Source organism: Natrix helvetica (genome assembly GCF_964273705.1).
Source record: "Natrix helvetica genome assembly, chromosome: 2".
Lineage (NCBI taxonomy): Eukaryota > Metazoa > Chordata > Lepidosauria > Squamata > Natricidae > Natrix > Natrix helvetica.
The window spans coordinates 52,848,705-52,871,023 of NC_138552.1; the positions used below are offsets into that span (position 1 = coordinate 52,848,705).

The 22,319-nt window shown below is 39.4% G+C and overlaps 1 protein-coding gene across 2 annotated transcripts in view; it reads left to right on the forward strand.

The window, feature by feature from the left end:
* Window positions 1–20,562, forward strand: part of YTHDC2 (YTH N6-methyladenosine RNA binding protein C2) — a 57,919-nt gene extending 37,357 nt beyond the window's left edge. Inside the window, exons 21-31 of one of the 2 annotated variants that reach the window (XM_081940635.1) lie at window positions 1,001–1,127; window positions 2,107–2,312; window positions 3,315–3,510; window positions 5,571–5,680; window positions 6,254–6,546; window positions 10,893–10,955; window positions 11,438–11,615; window positions 16,622–16,825; window positions 18,396–18,578; window positions 18,838–18,940; window positions 19,363–20,562. In XM_081940635.1, the coding sequence (XP_081796761.1) occupies window positions 1,001–1,127; window positions 2,107–2,312; window positions 3,315–3,510; window positions 5,571–5,680; window positions 6,254–6,546; window positions 10,893–10,955; window positions 11,438–11,615; window positions 16,622–16,825; window positions 18,396–18,578; window positions 18,838–18,918 (1,641 nt within the window). In that variant the 3' untranslated portion in view covers window positions 18,919–18,940; window positions 19,363–20,562. Of the gene's footprint in view, window positions 1–1,000; window positions 1,128–2,106; window positions 2,313–3,314; window positions 3,511–5,570; window positions 5,681–6,253; window positions 6,547–10,892; window positions 10,956–11,026; window positions 11,108–11,437; window positions 11,616–16,621; window positions 16,826–18,395; window positions 18,579–18,837; window positions 18,941–19,362 lie in introns of those variants that run through there. The other variant, XR_014174295.1, reaches the window with a different exon arrangement.
* Window positions 20,563–22,319: the final 1,757 nt, after the last annotated feature.

Sequence of the window (22,319 nt, forward strand, 5' to 3'; positions counted from 1 at the left end):
TTATAGGAGCCTGGGGAGGGCGAAAAGAGCCTCCCCTGACCCCCCGGAGGCCCTCCAGAGGCTTCAGGGACTGTCCGAAGGCTTCAGAGACTGTCCGGAGGCTTCCCTGAAGCCTTCGGAGCGCTTAAAACCACCCTCCGAGCAAACCGGAAGTGACTTCCGGGTTGCTCGGAGGGTCGTTTTAAGCGCTCCGAAGGCATCAGGGAAGCCTCGGACGGTCCCTGAAGCCTTCGGAACGCTTAAAACGACCCTCCGAGCAAACCGGAAGTTCCGGGTTGCTCGGAGGGTCGTTTTAAGCGCTCCGAAGGCATCAGGGAAGCCTTGGACGGTGCCTGAAGCCTCCCGGGGGGGCGGGGGAGGCTTTTTTCGCCCTCCCCAGGCTCCTATAAAGCCTCTGGAGCCTGGGGAAGGCGAAAAATAGCTTTTGAAAAGGTGAACTCAGCTGGCCAGCATGCGCATGTGCGCTGGCCAGCTGACAGGGCAGCGCCTCGCGTGCCCTTACAAATGGCTCCGTGTGCCACTTGTGGCACGCGTGCCATAGGTTCGCCATCACGGCTATAGAGATTTTTGGTGAACTCTCCCTCTCAACTGTTATGATTTTTCTGCCCTCAAGGAAACACAATTTTGGAAGAGTTCTGCAACTCCTAATAAGTTGCCTCAGAGACAGTGTAATGGTTTTTGCCTTTTGAATTGTGGATTTATTAATTTGATCTTCTGTCCAAAGAGCCTGCAGAGGCAGTATAGATATTGGTTGTCTATGATTGTAAGTTTGAGCGATGGGAATACATCAATTTTTGGTAATCTGGAAAGGGATTAGGTTTGGAAAGGCCATTGAAGATGCAGTCAGTCTTGTCTTGTCTTGTCTTGTCTTGTCTTGTCTTGTCTTGTCTTGTCTGTCTGTCTGTCTGTCTGTCTGTCTGTCTGTCTGTCTATCTATCTATCTATCTATCTATCTATCTAATCTGTTGTTCTAAGCATTTTAAACCAACATATTTGGCAGGCATGGCAGAAAGCACGAAGTGATGGCTGGGAAAGAGCTTTTTGTGAGAAGAATTTCCTTTCTCAGGCAACCATGGAAATTATCATAGGAATGAGAACACAGTTGCTTGGGCAGCTGAGAGCATCAGGTACAAATCTGTATATTCATAATAATCATAAATAATAATGAAAGCCATCTCTTGGTTCCATATGTATAAAGTCACAAGTTTTCTTACTGGTACATTTGAAAGAATAAGATGTTGTAATTTATTCAAGCCACATTGCAGTTTTCGGTATTGAGACACATATTACTCTAGTTTCCTAATAGAAAAATAAAGGGACATCAGTTGTTATAGGTAATTTAATAGTCACATTGAAAATAATAAAAATATAGTTCTTTTAAAAAATCTATATGTCAGAATTTAAGGCAATTTATACAATAAAGTCAAATCATTATTGTATCTAATTGTTTTAATTTTGCCTATGATTCATTCTCTTCCTAATTTCAGTTAGGTTTGGGGGGGAGGTGTTGCCTACCTAGTGGCTTAGAATATTCCACAAAAATATTATTCATTTCCATATTCAAAACTAGTTTCTTCTATTCAAGTTAAAAGTTCTTATTTTTATGTTATTTTAAATATTAAAATAGGGGAAAATGAGGGTTGGAATAAATTCCATTTTTGTGTAATGTTCTGAACATTTGTTAGGAAAACTTTTAGATGTTGCTTTTTGTTCACTGTTTTAAGGAACAGTATTTCCAGACTGCAGTTTCTCAATTTATAGCCAATTCATAAGTATCTCTAATTGGATTAGGAATGCCATTGTATAACTGCTAATGGTGAAAAGGTGTCTTATGGAAGGTTCAGAATTATGTAAGTTTTCATATCTGCCTAACCTCAACAATCTATATGATATTAAGATATAAAAAGGACAAATACAAACCGGCCAAATAAAATGGAGAGCAAATCTCCTAAAATCTGTTTTTCAGTAGAATTCATCTGTGCTAAATGTACAATTAATATATCTTAAAAACAAGGTGAGAGTTAAGAAACTATCTAGTCTGATAGATAAGAACAATAGAGTTGATTTTTAAAAAAATAATTAACTAGTTATTTGTTTCTTTCTCAGGTTTTGTTAGAGCCAGAGGTGGTGGTGATATAAGGGATGTGAACACAAACTCAGAAAATTGGGCTGTAGTTAAAGGAGCCTTAGTAGCTGGAATGTATCCAAATATTGTTCATGTTGACAGAGAGAATGTAGTTTTGACTGGACCAAAGGAGAAAAAAGTCCGTTTTCATCCTACATCTGTTCTTAGCCAGCCCCAATATAAAAAGGTAAGATAAAATTATTAGGGTTGCAGGCCTGGCCCATGGGAAGAAGGTATTGGAAATAGCCTTCAAGCAGTTACTGAGGCCCAAACTAAGTGTATTCTTAGTTTAACACTTCGCTCATTCTAGTACACTTTGTGATTCATCTTTTTCAAGTGTTTTGCATACCTTGCTATTCAGATTTTTTTTTGGGGGGGGAGTTTGGGATACCTTTTCTCATGAGGATTTCTCACATAATTTACCAATCTTTAAAACATTTAACTAAATATGAAAAATGAAAACTAGTTTGCTGATTGAACAGCTTGGAGAGAGATTAAAGAGTTCAACTATTGATTAATTTCTGTGTAGAGGACAAGTGAAAAGGTAAAGTCTTTTTTAAATTGAGTGGGACTCTTGGTGATTTTAGAGACACATTCATGAATTTTCTTAGCAGCAGTACATAAATTGTTTACCACTATTTTCTTCTGGGCCGTTTTTTTCATCTTTCCATCCTGTCTAGAGCTTTTGTTTTTCTTGAAAGTCTCCCATCCAAGAATTAAGCAGGCCTGAATCTGCTTAAGTCGATGGAAGATTAAATAAAGACATATATCAGGTTACGAATTACATGAATAAATTTTATGTATATAATCTTGTATACATAGTGAATATATGTGGCATAGTGTTGTGTTTATCTACACACATGCATATATACAGATATACTGTATATTTAACATTTTTTTGAGCCATAGATTTGTTACATTTGATATTTAACAGATTTTTTTGTTGTCAGGTATTCAGTTCTAGAATAAGAATAGATTGTTTGGCTTTCAGCAAACTAAAACGACTTACAGGAAATATGCTGCTTAAAATTTTTAACAAAACTCTACAGCTGCTTAGATTAGTAACTTGAGAACATTAAGTGATCCCAATTCTTTTCTTGTTAATTTGTGCAACATAGTTTAAAGTGAATGTTTTTGAATTGCCTCTTTTATTATGCTGAAACAAACCACTTTGTTGAATTGCTAACAGATTCCTCCTGCAAATGGCCAAGTAGCAGCTATTCAGGCGCTTCCCACTGACTGGCTTATATATGATGAAATGACAAGAGCCCACCGAATAGCTAATATCAGGTGCTGCTCAGTTGTGACTCCAGTCACAGTGGCCCTCTTCTGTGGATCAGCTAGATTGCCAAGTAATGCTTTACAGGAGCCTTCTTCCTTTCGAGGTAGGGTATTTATATTCCTTTAATTTATATTTTTAAAAATCCTTGAAAATTAATGTTTATACTACTGGATCAAAATGTAAACATAGATAACAAGTTATTTTTGTTGTATGTGTTATTCAGTATAAATCTAAGCATGATTTTTAATGGGTTGGGTGAAAGAAAAATGGATAGTCAGCGATTGACGATGGGTGTGGGTGGGAAAGATGGTGCAGGAGTCGGTGGGGTAGAAAACGGACCCAGTTTGAGCAAGATGGGGGCTGGGGGAATAAGCGGGAAGTTGCTATAGCATCCCTGCAGTTAGTCATAGGGGCGAATCAGCCTGAATTTTGTGAATGTGACCGGGGGTGTGGTGGTGGGGTACTGCAGCAGCTGTAACTTAGAAACTAGGTTGTAAGTTGCTTGGAGGGGGAGAGGTGTCATAATTTCAAATTATTGCTAAGCGCCTGGGCATAAATCGAGGGCTACTGTAGTGAGAGCTACATTGTATTATTATTGATTAGGAAATAATTGCAGAATAAAATTAAGATTTATGATTATTAGACATATTGAGTAGTTTTCACATATTAGGTCTAATTCATGGCAAGTTGAGTTTATTGTGATCCTAAAATTTGGTCTCCATACATGATAACAATATGAACAATCATAATTTTATATTTATTTATTTGTCTGCAAATCTATACATATACAGTCCTGATTTCATTTATAAGTATAAAAATTAAATATGATTGCAAGTATAATATTTCTATAATATTATTGAACTAACTTATCTTTCATAATAATTATACAGTTCTAAATTTCTGCTACTTTCTAACAGTATATGCTTTAAAAAGTTATATAAGTCTCTATACCAGCGATGGTAACCTTTTTTGGCTTGCGTGCCATACCCAGGGGGAGCGCAGGGGGGTTGTGCGTGGGCGTGCCATACCCATAATGCAATGCGTGACACCCCAGTGCGCATGCGTGCAGGAGAGGCGCTCTCCTCCCCCATTTTTCCATGCTTTTTTCACCCTACCCAGGCTACAGAGGCTTTATAGGAGCCTGGGGAGGGCGAAAACAGCCTCCCCCCACCTCCCCAGAGGCTCTCCGAAGGCTTCAGGGACCTTCAGGAGGCTTCCCTGAAGCCTCCGAAGGGCAAAAAGCGACCCTACGAGCAAACCGTAAGTCATTTCCGGTTTGCTTGGAGGGTCGGTTTAAGCTCTCCGGAGGCTTCAGGGACCTTCAGTAGGCTTCCCTGAAGCCTCCGGAGGACTAAAAAGTACCCTTCCGGTTTGCTCATAGGGTCCTTTTTAGTACTCCGGAGGCTTCAGGGAAGCCTCCTGAGGGTTCCTGAATCCTCCGGAGAGCTTAAACCAACCCTCTGAGCAAACCGGAAGTGATTTCTGGTTTGCTCGTAGGGTCCTTTTTAGTCCTCCGGAGGCTTCAGAGAAGCCTCCTGAAGGTCCCTGAAGCCTCCGGAGGGCTTAAACCGACCCTCCGAGCAAACTGGAAGTCCGTTCCCGAACTTTCTGTTTGCCCATAGGGCCGGTTTTTTGCGCTCCAGAGGCTTTAGGGAAGCTCCTGAAGCCTCTGGAGGGCCTTCAGGGGAGGGGAAGGCTCTTTTCGCCCTCCCCAGGCTCCTATAAAGCCTCTGGAGCTTGGGGAGGGCGAAAAATGGCTTTCTAAAAGGCTGAACTCAGCTGGCCAGCGCACACATGCGCGCTGGCCAGCTGACTGGGCAACACCTCGCCTGCCCTGACAAATGGCTCTGTGTGCCACCTGTGGCACACGTGCCATCGGTTCGCCATCCCAGCTCTATACAATATATTATAATTGTTCTAATTAAGTAAACTAATTTGCTAAGTAAATGAATATGATTGTATATACATGTTGCATAGTATACAGATTCTAGACATGTTTCCTCTTTCCTGGAAAAACAATGGTTCCATAACTTTGTATTTTAGGGAAATTGAATATTTACTTTGGGGAGTATTTAGTACAGATTAAACATTAAAATCTCAAATTATTAATTTAAATATTATTTTAAAATGACTAATACATAGGATCTTTGTTTTCTAATATAGTTGATGGTGTCCCTAACGATAGCAGTGATAGTGAAATGGAGGATCGAACAACTGCAAACTTGGCTGCTTTAAAATTAGATGAGTGGCTCAATTTCAAATTAGATCCAGAGGTAAAAAAACACTTTATACAGTTTTCCCCCCCAAGAGGAATGTTTGCTTAAAGGCTTCTAAGCTGGGGATTCCAAATGTAGATCCGGGAAAGAAAGAAAGAATTCTGTACTACTATATTTTAGTAAATTCATGGAACTTTTATAGCATCTTGCATTTATCTGTGTTACTCTATATGGAATTGCTAAACAAAGGAGGGTTATTTTGGAAATAAAGAGCTGAAAAATTTGAGAAGATCTGAAAGGTTTGAGGATTTATTTTTTTTAAAAAGGACAATGTAGAGAACTTAGATATAAGTATATTTTTCCAGCACAAATATGAACTCCATAAAATTGGTTATCAGTAATTTCAAATAATCCTTAATGAACATGACATTTTTTGCTACACCATGTGGCAATGGCCATTGGCATACAAAGCTTTAAAAGAGAGTAGAAATTTTAATTTAATTTTAATTTAAATTTTCGTAGAAAACGTAGAAAGTTCAGTTTATACAGTTATTTGTATCTGAATTGTCAAGTTTCAAAAAAGCCTCAAAGGTATGTGTGCTAAAATAAAGCTTGTTTTTTTTTAAACAGGCTGCTACCCTCCTCTTGCAGTTAAGACAAAAATGGCATAGTTTATTTCTGCGACGTATGAGAGCTCCTTCAAAGCCATGGTCTCAAGTTGATGAAGCAACAATACGAGCAATCATTGCAGTTTTGAGCACTGAAGAACAATCTGCAGGTCTGCAGCAGCCTTCAGGAATTGGGCAAAGACCAAGACCTATGTCATCTGAAGAACTTCCCTTAGCATCTTCTTGGAGATCAAACACCAGTCGAAAAAGCTCAGGAGAATCAGAGTTTGCAGATGATGCTTTTAATGCAGAAAGGTTAATATCTCAAATTTTACACAGGGGGAAACCCATTTTTTAGAGCCCCAGTAACAAATGGGGAAATAGTTTTTAGTTTTTTTCTTTTAGAAGTGACAGGATCACCAAAAAAATTTGCTGTTCAGCAAGTGGGTCACCTCATACTATATGTTTGCCTTCTTTCAGGAAGATGTTTCTTGGTGCTACATAACTTATGTCATTTGTAAAAGATGAATTAAGGCATCTGGTTGATGCTTACTCTTGTGAAAAAAATGCATTATCTTGCAGCACAATGAGATGGATGGATGGACAGACAGACATTTAACTACTACCTAAAGTTTCTTTTATTGCTTTGTTTTCATTAATTAAAATATGGACAAAGTGCATAGTTTTCTTAGGACCATATAAAATAATTATTTTCCTAACAGTTTAAAAACAAGCTATATTATATGGGAAGATTCTGCTAGTTCTCTGTTTATGGAAGGTCAGTATGTAAATAGATATGTTTGCATACGTATATATAAAAGATCTCTCATTATATATATTTTCCTGTGAGTCCTGCTAAAAGCCGAATGTGTCATATGTGTTAAAACAGGCATCTTCCCAACATAAATATTAAGGTAGTTTGATATCATTGAAACATCATATTCAATCCATAGAATTTAAAACATTTTGAAAATGGTTTCTACCTAATAGTCTTGATTTGAAAAGATTATATCTCACGATCTTCAGGCTGGTGTTTTCAGATTTGTGCTTATGCAAGTAAGGCATGGTCGGAGCTGTCGTCTTTCTATAAATCTTGGTGGGGTGTGTGTGGAGTGCTGGCTTTGTTGCTGTAAGTGGCTTGATTGGCTGTGTAGTTGCATCCTGATTGGTAGATGGAGTTGATGTTTGTAGATTGGTTGGCTGTTTCGTATCATCCCGTGTGGCTGAGGTGCTGGTTGTGTGTCCGTTGTTCTTTTGTGTTGTAACGACCTGGGTGGTGGGTGGGGTTCATTTGTTGACTAGGGCTGGTTTCCAGATGTCTGGTAGGCGGGAGGTATCATCATGTTTATTCATGTTGTGGGGTGTTTCTATTTCGATAGCTTCCATAATTATTCTCTTGTTGAAGTATTCTGTTTTGGAGATTAATTTGGTTCCTTCAAAATCAATTTCATGTCCTGTTGCTTTAAGGTGCTGGAAAAGGGAGGAAATTTTTTCTTTTTTTCTGACTGCGTTCTTGTGTTCTGCGATGTGTGCATTTATTCTCCTATTAGTTTGTCCAATGTATGTGGCAGGGCAGACTTTGCATGTATTTCGTAGACTCCTTGGTTTTCTAGCTGGATCTTGTCTTTTGGGTTTCTTAAGATGTTGGCTATTTTTTGGTCAGTGCTGAATGCTGTCTTGATATTGTGCTTGTGGAGAATTTTGCTGATTTTATCAGTGGTGCCTTTGATGTAAGGGAGGAGGGTGATGTTGTTGTCCAGTTCTGTGTCTCGGTTCTTGGGGGGTGTCTCCCTTTGGCTTAGGTTGGTAATTGTTTTTCTTTGGAATCCATTGGAGATTAATACATTTGTGAGTTTGTGTAATTCAGTTTTCAGGTGGTCTTTGTCGGCTAGGCATTTGGTTCTGGAGATGAGGGTCTTGGCTACAGAGTTTATCTATGCAGTATGGTGATGGGATTTTGCGTTTAAGTAGCGGCTGTGTGTGTTTTTTTCCGGTAGATGGTGTGTCCTAGGGAGCCATTGGGTTTTTTGTAGATTAGGACGTCCAGAAAGGAAAGTTGGTTGTTTGCTTCTATTTCCATAGTGAATTGTATTTTGGGATGTAGGCTGTTGAGATGTGTGAGGAAGTTGTCCAGTTTTTCTTTCCCGTGTGGCCAAATCACGAAAGTGTCATCAATGTATCTAAGCCAAAGTTTGGGTTTGTGTTCAGATTTATCTAAGGCGTTAGTTTCCAAATGTTCCATATATAAGTTGCGATGGTGGGTGGGAGGGGTGATCGCATGGGTGCAGCTATCCAGAACAAACAGAACCCCCCTAAACAAATCCTGGACCTGAACAACCACTGCCTAACCAACACATACTTCATCCATAATGGACAATGATACAAACAGATAGAAGGAGCACCCATGGGATCACCCCTCTCACCCGTCATCGCAAACATATCTTTTCAAATCAAGATTATTTGTGTGTGTGTGTATTTTATACACACACACACACACACACACACACACTACTATGCAAAAGTTTTAGGCAGGTGTGAAAAAATGCTGTGAACAAAGAATGCTTTCAAAAATGGAAGTGTTAAACATTTATGTTCATAAGTGAACAAAATGCAGTGAATGAACAAAAGAGAAATCTAAATCAATATTTGGCGTGACCAGCCTTTGCCTTCAAAACAGCAGCAATTCTTTTAGGTACACTTGCACACAGTTTTTGAAGGAACTCGGGTGGTAGGTTGTTCCAAACATCTTGGAGAACTAATCACAGATTTTCTGTGGATGTAGGCTTTCTCACATCCTTCTGTCTCTTCATGTAATCCCAGACACACTTGATGATGTTGAGATCAGGGCTCTGGAGGCCATGCCATCACTTCCAGTACTTCTTGTTCTTCTTTATGCTGAAGATAGTTCTTAATGACTTTGGCTGTATGTTTGGGGTTCTTGTCCTGCTGCAGAATAAATTTGGGGTCAATCATACGCCTTCCTGATGGTATTGCATGATGGATATGTATCTGCCTGTATTTCTCAGCATTGAGACCACCATTAATCCTGACCAAATCTCCAACTCCATTTGCAGAAATGCAGCCCCAAACATTCAAGGAACCTCCACCATGCTTCACTGTTGCCTGCAGACACTCATTATTGTACCGCTCTCCAGCCCTTTGACGATCACACTGCCTTCTGCTACAGCCAAATATTTCAAATTTTGACTCATCAGTCCAGAGCACCCGCTGCCATTTTTCTGCACTCCAGTTCCTATGTTTTCGTGCATACTTTAGTCGCTTGGCCTTGTTCCCACGTTGGAGGTATGGCTTTTTGGCTGCAACTCTTGCATGAAGACCACTTCTGGCCAGACTTTTCCGGACAGGTACAGATGAGTGTACCTGGGTTCCACTGGTTTCTGCCAGTTCTGAGCTGATCGCACTGCTGGACATCTTCCGATTTCGAAGGGTAATAAGCTTGATGTGTCTTTCATCTGTTCACTAAATTTCCTTGGCCGACCACTGAGTCTACGATCTTCAACGTTGCCCGTTTCTTTGTGCTTCTTCAAAAGAGCTTGAACAGCACATCTTGAAACCCCAGACTGCTTTGAAATCTTTGTCTGGGAGAGGCCTTGTTGATGCAGTATAACTACCTTGTGTCTTGTTGCTGTGCTCAATCTTGCCATGACATGAAACTGTCTTTCACAACCTCACCTTGGTAGCAGAGTTTGGCTGTTCCTCATCCAGTTTTACGCTTCCTACACAGCTATTTCTGCGTCAGTTCATGACTGGGTTTCAACCTACGTGTGACATTGATGATCATTAGCACCTTTTTGGTATAATTGGTTGATCATACATCTGACTATAATCCTACAAAATCCCTGACTTTGTGCAAGTGTACCTATGAGAATGGATGCTGTTTTGAAGGCAAAAGGTAGTAACACCAAATATTGATTTGATTTATATTTTTCTTTTGTTCGCTCACTTTGCATTTTGAAAATTGACAAAAATAAACAATCATTATCTATATTTCTGAAAGCATTCTTTGTTTACAGCATTTTTTCACACCTGCCTAAAACTTTTGCACAGTACTGTATGTGTGTGTGTGTGTGTGTGTATAATACACACACACACCCACACAAAATAACATAAGCTTTAACAAAAGCCATATACTACATAAACTATTTAACTTCAAAATCAAATGCATAGGAAATAAAGGAATGTTTTATGAAAGATGTGAGTATAATTTGAACATGGTTACAACATCTCTCAAAACAATTCTCCAGTTGTTTCTGCTAAAAATACTAGGGCACATTTGACAGTGATTGAGCTTCAGGGCCTCTCAAGTATTGTGGTATTGTGATGAAAATGTGCCTTCTTTGTCATTTCCCCAAATGGCAACCCCCATAGATACGTCTGGTGCCTACTGTCCTGGGATTCTAGAAGACCCTTAAGAGCTCTGTTACATGGCCTGGGAGTAGCATATTTGGGGAGCCCCTGCCATGTTTTTGTTGTTACTGTTGTGTTTAGTTCCTGCTTCATGTATTGTTTCATGCTTTTAACCTTCAATTGTGTATTTGGATAGTGTAATCTGCCCAAAATCTTTTTTGGAGTAGGCAGTCGTAATGATGACAATCATGATAATACCTGAAATGTACTTAGTTTTTCTTTTTCTCTTTCAGAAATACTCCCAAAGCAACTTCAAGCTATGATATAAACAAAGAGCAAAATAATACAATATTAAGGTAATGTTTCTCTTATAACACTTCTTTTAAATTTTACATTTACAGTAGCATTAATATTGTTATTTTTCCAGGAAATTAAGGTAACTTTGCAGGAAGCTCAAGGATACCTTTAGGATATCTCAGACTATGGGCTCTGATGATATTAGGTGACAGTAAGTATTACATTCATTTCTTCCCATTCCCAAATCCTAAACCTAGCTTCATAATGACAGATCTCAGAAATACCTTGGAAACAGTTAAGTATTTCTATGCTTCTGAGCTATTTACCTAATACCAGGTATTGTTATGTCACATAATTTTTGCTATACTACAATGCTGAGATTGTCTTGTATAAGTGCATATAAAATGTGCTTAGTCTGATAGACCTGAAAATAAGAGGAATCCTGCAAGAATCCTTTTGAAACAACATTAAAGCTGCAGTATCTCTGGTTTGACCTACAGCTTATTTTTATTAAACACTGCATTCTGCTTTTCATTTACAGAGTCTTAATGAAATCTACATCTCCAGCATTCCACCAACCACTGAAATATAAAGAAAGGGGTGTTGTGCATTCCAAACGAAGCACAGATGACAGGGCAGACCAAACATCTGTGAAATCTACAGATAGTATCAGTTACCCCAGTCCCTGTGCCAGCCCTTCTCCTCCATCATCTGGGAAGGTATATAGTACTTTGAAATCCTAGTAAAAAATAATGCAAACTGAAGAACATTGGCTAAAATCAAACACCAAACTAAAATAAGTCTACAGCGATGATTAAAAGTTTGTGAACCCTTTTAAATTCTCCTGTACGCTGCTTGGAAAATCCAAGCATGGGTTAACTTTGTTCATTAGCCTAGAGTAGTGGTTCTCAACCTTCCCAATGCCGCGACCCTTTAATACAGTTCCTCATGTTGTGGTGACCCCCAACCATAAAATTGGTGTCTCAGTTCCTAAGGCCATCGAAAATATGTGTTTTCCGATGGTCTTAGGTGACCCCTGTGAAAGGGTCGTTCAATCCCCAAAGGCGTCCCGACCCACAGGTTGAGAACCACTGGCCTAGAGATTGAGTTATGAAATTGTTGACCACACCTCCTCTGACTGGAAGGGTTCAGTTTTTTTAACTCAGTCCTGAAGAGACGTATAATTTTCCCTAGGATAGTAGACAAATTAACTCTTATTAACAGTATTTTTTTCTTGTAGCATGCTCCTTTTTTCCTCTAGGTGACTACAGATTGTAAAGGGCAAGCTGTTCCGTTCCGACGGATTGCCTCGGCTGGCCGTTTCTCAGCGCAATATTGGTGTCTCTTATGCCTAAATCGGCCGGGACTGGTGACGATTGACTGCTCTCGCCTACTGATCGCCGCAGCTGAGAGCTGGTGTGCCACTTGCATGTCGGCTACTGTGGGCGCGATCCACTTATTAAGTGCGATCAGTCCCCTCTTCGCTGAAATAGTTTGCCGCTGGACTTGCCTGCTCAAGTGCGATCGGCTTGCCGGTTTAGATGCGATCCGCTTAAAGGGCGCATTCGGCGTTCTGCCTCCAGCGCTACCGCTACCGCCGCGACTGTTGCCGCTGTGAGGGAAAGCGGCATTGGAGCTGCCATTGCCTCCTACGGAGTTTGAAATGGTGGCCATTTTGGAAGTGTTTGAATTTCATGCCATTCAGAGCCAACAGAAACGACTGCCGGATTCTTCCCACCAAGTAGCGTGACACAAGATCACCCGAGGGCGGAGTTAACTGCCTCTTATTGCAGGCCGCCATTGCGCAGGAGGATTCATCCGGTGCAGTTCAATGGCTCATGCTCTCCAAACATAGTGCAGTCTATTGCGAAAGCCCGATAGCTAGAACGAATCTTTGCTTCTCAATTCGGCTGGTTTATCTGAGTGAACTTTCTAACAGCAATAATGGCAGATCGCTTGGCGACTGGGAACAACTCTGGGGCAGAAACCTCCCCCTCATTGCCATCCAATCAGAGGCCTCATTTGGGCGACAAGTTCTTCAGAGGGTCCTAACAGCTTCTCAGGCCCCCGACCAATTCCCACCCTTGAGATTCATTGCTTTGCATGTCCCATGCTTGGATTCTCCAAGCAGCGCACAGGAGAACGACCATTGACTTACCTGAACAGTCCTTCTATGTGCACTGCGAGGAGAATCCACCCCGCCCTGGCTTCAGCTGGTCCAGGGGAATTAGGGACTTGTATTTCTAGTTCCTTATTCGGGATTGACACATGTCTTGAATTTGTCGGACTTTATCATTTACATCTGAACTGACTAAAAACTATATCTCTTAGTCCAGCTAAGCCTTTGTACAAAACTGAACCCTTCCAGTCAGAGGAGGCATGGTCAACAATTTCATAACTCAGTCTCTAGGCTAATAGACAAAGTTAACCCATGCTTGGATTCTCCTCGCAGCGCACATAGAAGGACCGTTCAGGTAAGTCAACGGTCGTTTTCAATATTTCTGCACGTATGTCTTAATACGTATTGTAATCAGGGGTGAAATTCAGCAGGTTCTGATGGGTTCTGGAGAACTGGTAGCAGAAATTTTGAGAAGTTCGGAGAATCAGCAAATTCCACCTTTGGCTGGCCCCAGAGTGGGTGAGAATGAGATTTTGTAATATCCTCCCCCCAGGAATGGGGACAGAGTGGGGATTTTGAAGTATCCTTCCCCTGGAGTGGGGTGGGAATGGAGATTTTGCAGTATCCTTCCCCTGCCATGCCCACCAAGCCATGGCCACAGAACTGGTAAATAAATTTGAATTTCACCACTGATTGTAATGTACATTACATACTTATTCTAATGTCTATACAAGTCCTAAAATAGTATAAAGAGAACCCAATAACAAATGAGTAAAAGACATACAGTTTATGTTCATTTATTTATTGGGGGAAATGATCTAAACCTACATATTTCTATGTAGCAAATGTAAACCTTTCCTTTTTCAGTAATGCATACCCCCTGGGCAAGCAATCACTGATAAATGTTTTCTAAACTATTGATCAGTCCTGCACATCAGCTCAAAGAAATTTTAGCCCATTTTTTTGAAATGTTTCAACTCAAGAATGTAATTTTTCTCAATGAATGGATGAACAAGTATGATGTTTTTTATTCATTTGTTTCACCGGGTTTTCTTTATCTAGTTTTAGATCATTTTATGCAGAAATATTAAAAATCCAAATGATTCACAAACTTTTAAGCACTACTGTATGTTATTGTGAATAGACTATGGTTTTCAATATTTTGTGTTAACATTCCAGCAGGTACTTTATCAAGAAACCTGAGTCATAACTTCAAAAATATACATTTTCCATTAAAAACATTTGCAAGTTTAAAAGGCATTCTATTATCTTGTTATAATAATAGTGGTGACAAGGTAGCAGTGAAGAAAGGCTTCAACACTGGTTTTATATATATAGGAAACTCACAGAAAGGTCACTCTGTTAGCCTACTTCTGAGCAGGTTAGAGCTGAAATCTGTCTGTGTCTGAAGTACTCCAAGGCTCTAATTGCACTGAACCACTTTGCCAGAGAAACAACTTGATCCTTTTTTTTTCTTGAGTGACAAAAAGAAAAAGGAATGATGCTGGAAGAAAGCAGTGAGAGTGAAGAGGAATTATTCCATCAGCATCAAGAGATGGGATGTTGCTTTCATTACAGCTTTGGAGACAGATAATCCTGGTCACATCAAAGCATGACTATCAGCTTTCCCCCCTGTCTATTCAAGTGCTACCTTACAACTTCGTTTGTTGATCTAGCATGGAGAAAATAGTTTGTTTGCCAAGGTGGGCAACAGCTACCATCTTCAGTTGCTGGAAAAGCAACATATTAGCTCAAGAGTTTTTCAAACTTGACAACTTTAAGCATGCTGGTTGTGGAATTTGGGGGTGGTGTTGGTTTGAAGTCCTCACATCTTAAAGTTCACAAGTTTGAAAAACATGGAGTTAGCTGAAGGAACAGTAGTGCATACAAAGGAGGCAAATTGGATGGAGGAGTTAAAAAAAGAGGATTGAAAAGAGGATTGAAGTGCAAGCAGAAAGGCTACAGTATGATTGGTAAGTGCACTCAATAGGGATTCACTGGACTTGCCTTGCATCCTACCTAGACCACTTCCACATTGTACTGATGGAATAGGAACATCTTGTTATAAAGCATGAACAATGTGAGTGCTGACAGTATTTTCTGATGACTAATATTACTGGATATAATATTATTTAAATTAATAAATTATTAATTTAAATTATTTTATGCAAAATACCTAGCCCAGCGATGGTGAATCTTTTGGCTCGTGTGCCACAAGTGGGGGGAGCACAGGGGGGTCGTGTGCAGGCGTGCCGCACCCATAATACAATGTGTGACACCCAGTGCGCATGCGCACACTACAGACACAACCCCCCCATTTTTGCATGCTTTTTTTGCCCTCCCCAGGCTCCAGAGGCTTTATAGGAGCATGGGGAGGGCGAAAACAGCCTCCTCCACCCCCCAGAAGCCCTCTGGAGGCTTCAGGGATCTTCAGGACGCTTCCCTGAAGCCTCCGAAGCAGTCAAAACGACCCTCCAAGCAAACTGGAAGTAACTGTTTGTTCGGAGGGTCGTTTTAAGCGCTCCGAAGGCTTCAGGGACCTTCAAGAGGCTTCCCTGAAGTTTTTGGAGCGCTCAAAATGACCCTCCGAGCAAACCGGAAGTCACTGGAAATTCGGGAAGTCACTTCCGGTTTGCTCGGAGGATCGTTTTAAGCGCTCCGAGGGCTTCAGGGACCTTCAAGCGGCTTCCCTGAAGCCTCCAAAGCAGTCAAAACAACCCTCCGAGCAAACAGGAAGTCCATTCCCGAATTTCCAGTTTGCCCGTAGGGCCGGTTTTTTGCGCTCCGGAGGCTTCAGGGAAGCTCATGAAGCCTCCGGAGGGCCTCTGGGGGGAAGTGGAGGCTCTTTTCGCCCTCCCCAGGTTCCTATAAAGCCTCTGGAGCCTGGGGAGGGCGAAAAATGGCTTTAAAAAAGGGTGAACTCAGCTGGCCAGTGTGCGCATGCGCCCTGGCCAGCTGACAGAGCAGCGCCTCGCTAGGTTCGCCATCACTGACCTAGCCTCTTTTTAACCACCATTAAGTAAAACTGCACCCTCCTACTAAAGCTTTACTATAGGTATAAAACATTTTTTTAAAAACCAATGTGTTAGCAAGTATTAGGCTAAAATGAAATGGTTAGTGAAGTGGAATAGTGACTTAATGATACAATCCATTCCACATTTCTGTCTATTGTGATTTTTGCATTTTTCCAGGAGGCAAAATACGAATTTGCTCAGGAATCAAGAACAGTTTTTCATCTCATTTAATTATGAAACCTTGGCTATAGTTTGACTATAAAATGTTTAAAACAAATAAGATCAAATAAAACCTATTTCCAGATTTACATACTATTTTGGTAAGCTTAATGACAAACCATAGCAGAAGGGCCAAAGTGTATTGATTCTATACTGCAATTATACTGAAGTTCCAAAGTCACCAGTTAAACGTCAGTGGGATTGTTATATTTGATTTTGTACTTAATTTGGAGCATACAGCATTCATACAGGGTTCTCATTCTTTTCGTTGCCAGCTCTTAAATTACGTGGTAAAAAAATTGCTGAGTTCTTAAGGTTTTTACAAACCGTAATCATATATCCCAAGCACTATAAAATAAAACTTTTTTTGCAGGGTTCCAAATCTCCTTCTCCACGGCCAAATATGCCAATTCGGTACTTTATTATGAAAAGCAGCAATTTAAGGAATCTTGAGATTTCACAACAGAAGGGGATTTGGTCTACAACTCCAAGTAATGAGAGGAAACTGAATCGTGCTTTTTGGGAAAGTAGCGTTGTTTACTTGGTATTTTCTGTTCAGGGATCAGGACATTTTCAGGTGAGAACTTTCCAAATGGACAAATTGACTACTAACAATTCACTACCTATTACTTACATGTTGATAATTTCAGGGGGGAAAAAACGTTCTTTTGTGATATACAGATAATCCTCACTTAAAGGCAGTAATTGGAACAAGAATTTCCACCTCTAAGCAACATAGTAAAGTGCAATGTCATTCCATTTAGCAACAGAAATTCTGGCAGTCCAGGTTGCTGCCATTAAGTCAGGGGTGTCCAAACTTGGGAACTTTAAGACTTGTGGACTTTAACTCCCAGAATTCCCCAGCCAGCCATGCTGGCTGGGGAATTCTGAGAGTTGAAGGCCACAAGTCTTAAAGTTCCCAAGTTTGGACACCCCTGCATTAAGTGAATCATCATGGATCAGTAAAAACAAGGATGTCATGTAGTTCAGAGGTGGTATTCAGCCAGTTCAGACAGGTTCTGGAGAACCGGTAGCGGAAATTTTGAGAGTGGGGAGGGGATGGGGATTTTGCAGCATCCTTCCTGCCACGTCCACAAAGCCATGCCCATAGAACCTGCAGTAAAAAATTTGAATCCCACCACTGATGTAGTTGCTGTTTGCCAACTTCTGATGGCTTCCACATTGAATTTGCTTGCAGGGAGTCAGCAAAGAAAATTGCAGGTGGCAATTGTGTGACCATGGGAATAAAGGGTGGTTGCAAACACCATTTGTTCGGTGCATTCTTAAGTTTGAATGGTCCTTGAATGAACGGTTATTAAATAAGGATCACCTGTGCTCCCTGCAGATGCAAAGTAACATTGTAGATTTTATATCATGTGCAGTGAAATTTTCATATATTCAGACAAGGTTTCCCTTCGCGCACATACGCACACAGAAACACATTTTTGTGAACATTCTCATTTCCTTTTTACGAATGTTTGAATTAAATAATCTTAATAGAATTGAAGTGTTTTTCATCACTAGTAATAGCATTGTGGTAAATACAACTGTTGTGATTTTATCACAACTTCATTTTATAGGAATAAACCTATTTTTGGGAGAGGAGGCTGCTTTTCTAAATAAATGCTCATATATAAGGAGGACTGCTGAAAACTAATATATGATTTGTTTAAATCAGGGGTGTCCAAACTTGGCAACTTTAAGACTTGTGGACTTCAACTCCCAGAATTCCCCAGCCAGCTCTGCTGGCTGGGGAATTCTGGGAGTTGAAGTCCACAAGTCTTAAAGTTGCCAAGTTTGGACACCCCTGGGTTAAATGGTATATAATGTCAAGGCAAAACAATCCTAAAGTATTGCCTGGATTAGGCTGCTAAACCTTCACTCCAGTGGCTTCCAACAAGCAAAGTAAATGAGGGAAGCCAGTTTTGCTTAATGAATACAGTGATTTGTTTAATGACCATAGCAAAAAAAGGTTGCAATATCATGGGCAACTTTCTTGCCTCATTGCCTTGTGACAGAAGTTCCAGTCCTAATTGTGATTATAAATCAAGGATTACCTATAATACAGAAGATATTGTTTTAACACAAAGCTGAAAATGAATACCTCAGTTTTACTTAGCTTTTTAATCTCGCTAAAATTTCCACAGGGTTTTGCTCGAATGTCTTCTGAGATAGGCCGTGAGAAAAGTCAGGACTGGGGCTCCACTGGTTTAGGGGGAGTGTTCAAGGTGGAATGGATCCGGAAGGAAAGTCTTCCTTTTCAATTTGCTCATCATCTGCTTAATCCTTGGAACGACAATAAGAAAGTACAGATAAGCCGAGATGGCCAGGTATGATTTTCTTGCTTCTTTTAGACTTTATTGTCGTCAGTGTTTTCATACAGGCAGTTTTTTTTTAAAGCAATAAATGGGAGTCTTGCACTTTTGAAAATATTTCTGGAAAAAAACTATTTCCCCCCCATTATTATTAAAATGATACTGAATCTCATTGCTTCAATTCTGTTTGCCTTTATAAAATGCTTTGCTTTTTTATAAGCCAGAATTTAAATTTTTAGCAATCTCAAAAGCCTTTTTTTCTCCTTCCATTTAGGAACTGGAACCTCAGGTTGGTGAACAGTTACTACAACTATGGGACCGTATTCCTCTAGGGGAGAGAAACACAGCAGACTGAAAATAAAAGGGCAAATTTTGAGGTAGGTGCAAGTCCCAGGTTGATATTACAAATGAAAGTGTTGAGATTTTCTTCTTTTACTGATTCACCTCAAGGCATTTAGATAAAAGTGTGACTTGGGAGAAAGTAGCTGCCATCAACACATAGTTAATGTAATGTTAGATGGCATTATACTTAAAGCCAGAAGAGGGAGAAGTGGAGCATATGCTCTCTGTATCACAGTTATAACAGCAGAAGGGGAAAAAAGACTAATGTGGGAATGTATCTATGACATATTGCCACACTTACTTATACCTCAAGACACTCTTCCAGAACACCTTAATTTTGTACTGCAGATCTTTGCAAAACAACTGAGAAAATGTCAGGATCATTTACCAGAAGGCAGATGTTTTGGTTATTGCAAAAGTAATAGATAAATTTTAATTTAATCCTTTTCCTCCATAGTTGCATCTCATGTGAAAGGCAACTAAAATCATCAATGCTCATGCAGAAAAGAAATGTCATAATGAATAAGATTGAAGGAAACCAGGGGCATTTTTCAAACACAGACTGAACTAAAGGGGCTGCTGTTAACTTCCACTAAGAAATTTGTTCTTCACCTTGGAAGTTCTACTGTTTGCACATCAAATCAGACAAGATCCTGGTGAACTGTGAATAATAATGTAATTATATTTAATATATCTTTGGAGAAATAGATATGTCTACATTACATAAGTTTTCAATAAGGTCCTGTTCAGAAATGCTCAAGGGGAAAATAAGCAGCATGAAAAGTTTAAGGTCGAAATAATTGTAGTAAATATACAAATGAGAGCTTCTTCTCTATTTAAACTTGAATCAAACTATTGAGAACTATATGTATCTTAAAGGGTCCTTTAAGTTGGTTTCAGGACGTTTAGTTTACATTCTATATAATATGAGCTCACAAAAAGTGTTGGATATTTTTGTATATTCTAGTAGCAGTTGTACCAGAAATAATTTCTTCAGTATCGAAGAAAAGGATACTTGAAAAACCATGTGGTGTTAACCATGTAACAGCCTCAAGTTCTTTTTTCTCTCCTTCCTTTCTTTAAAAAAATTTCTTTTGTGTACTTCTAAGTTTTCTTTTTCTTTCTGTGGTTTTTATGTTTTATTAAATACCTTACTCCTTACTTAATTCTTTACCTGATTTACTGCATTTTACTTTTATAGTGATATTGGCCACTACAACCTGTAGTTTCTTTATCTAATGTTTTGAGAAGTGGTGGGTCAGTTGAACAAAAAGAAAAAAGAAGTCATGCTAAAGAGATGATACCTGAGTACATCTAAGCTATGTTTGAATAGAGTTAAAGAGCTATTTAATTATTTGTCATGGTGTAATTTAATAATGAAAAAAGAATGACATTTCTTATCCAAAACCACTACATGGAAGAAGAAATTATAACAGAAGGCTTCATCTGCAGCATTCATTGCTTTTTCATTCAGATGTTCCTTTTTATATATATATTTATCCATAGTGTGATTCTTTGTAATTTTTACACATTCATTTAGTATTCTCTTGTTAATGAATTATAAATCATTATAACGATTGTAAATCAATTGTGAATCAATACCTTAAGAAGTTTTAAGTTGAAATAAGATGTTTTAGAATAAAATTGTTTTGTTTTAGTCGTGTGGTTTGGAGTAATTTGTAATATTGCCAAAAAAATTATCAAAGTTATATTGAAGAGTATTGACCTACAAAACTCTCTTCACTTGTTGATTGTTAAACTATATTCAAAACTACGGAATCCTGAAAGCCAATAATTTTGTCTCTATTTCATCCTATACTGGACAAAAACAAAGTGGGGTTATTTTGAGATTTTTTTTCCCCTCACATTTCCTTTAGCCTCTGAACTCTGACCTCTTGTCCAAGTCTGTTGGTTCACTCATACCTTCCCCAACATCAGCTCTAAATTTCTTTAAAGTCTCTATCCTTCCTCAGCTTCCTCTTGCAGGCGAATCATAACATTTGTATAGGTTATATCACATTTTCCCCTGGAAAATGCAATTTTTCTGCAAAATTGCTTTGGTTCAGGTTCACTTTGCCTACCAATAGGTTGGCAGCAAGATGGAGTATATATGCACAAAAGATAAGCTGGTCATCTCAGCTTTGTGTAGTTTTGATGTGTTCTGTATCTCTTTTGTTGATTGACAAACCGAAAGTGATCTAATAATGAAACATCATATTCTTCACAAATGTAAGATGACCCACCCATTTTAAAGGTAAATTATTGAGGTAAATAGTTCTACTTTTAAGTAAATGCAGAATAGCATTGAACCATATTTGGTCATCTTTTGTTAAGCATAGTTTCATGCCTATCCTCCAATCGTGGGTTCCGTATCCTGTTGCAACCAGTACATCCTCCATATGAATGCGCGCAGCGCGCACATGCATCTTAGCATTCAGCGATGCCTCCGTGACGCTCCAGCTGCTCGGTGGAGGAGCACGCAGGTGCTGTATGTGCCGTGCGCATGCGTGGAAGTGCCGAAGAATTTAAAGACAGGTAAAGAGTGCGGGTAGGCTCTCCGGAGCACCATACCGGAACGGTACCCGGTGTTCCGGGCAGGTTCCAGTACACCCGTACTGGGGCGTACTTCCTGAAACCTACCACTGCTATGAGCTATTGTGTAGAGAAAAGTAGAAAGTGTAGTAACCTTATCAAATTTCCAATTATTAAGAAATATGAAGGCAGCAATGGAAACAAATTACATGCAGAATTTGAATCTGATTATCATCTGCATTGACTGAACAGGGTTTATATCTATGAAGGACTAAAATCAGTTCATTAGAATGACCGATTACATTTCTATTCTCTCCGCAAGATCTCACAGGGAATTGATTTGTCTATTTGGCCTAGATATAATAAGCATTTTTTATTCTGTACAGCAGGAAACAGATTATTTTTTCAATTGAAAATTACAATTTAGGACTGGCTAGGAATGTCTTCCATTTCCTTCCTTTGTGTAGAAAACACTGTTTAAATTGGTCAAACTGTTAGAAATTATGGGAATGAGAGACTACTGACCTCAGCAAGCATGTTTAGTTCCCATAAACTAAAGCCATACTGCATCTGTTTGTTAGAAACTTCACAGGAAAACACTGTCTTGTTGGATTCATTCAGTCCTGAAACACTGGGATGAAAAAACGTATAAAAGACAAGTGCAGTTTGTACTTCTGGCCACTAAATGGCACATTGAAACAGTTAAGTCAAAGGTTAGCTCACCAGTTTTGATATAGAAATACTTACTGTGGACAGGTTAGAAACAATTTCTCCACAAAAACTAATGTTTTCATATCAGTTTGCTTCTCAGAGAATATACTTGTAAGTAAGACCAAATGTCAAGGCATTTGTTTAAATTGCAGTGCTAAATCTAAGTTTTGT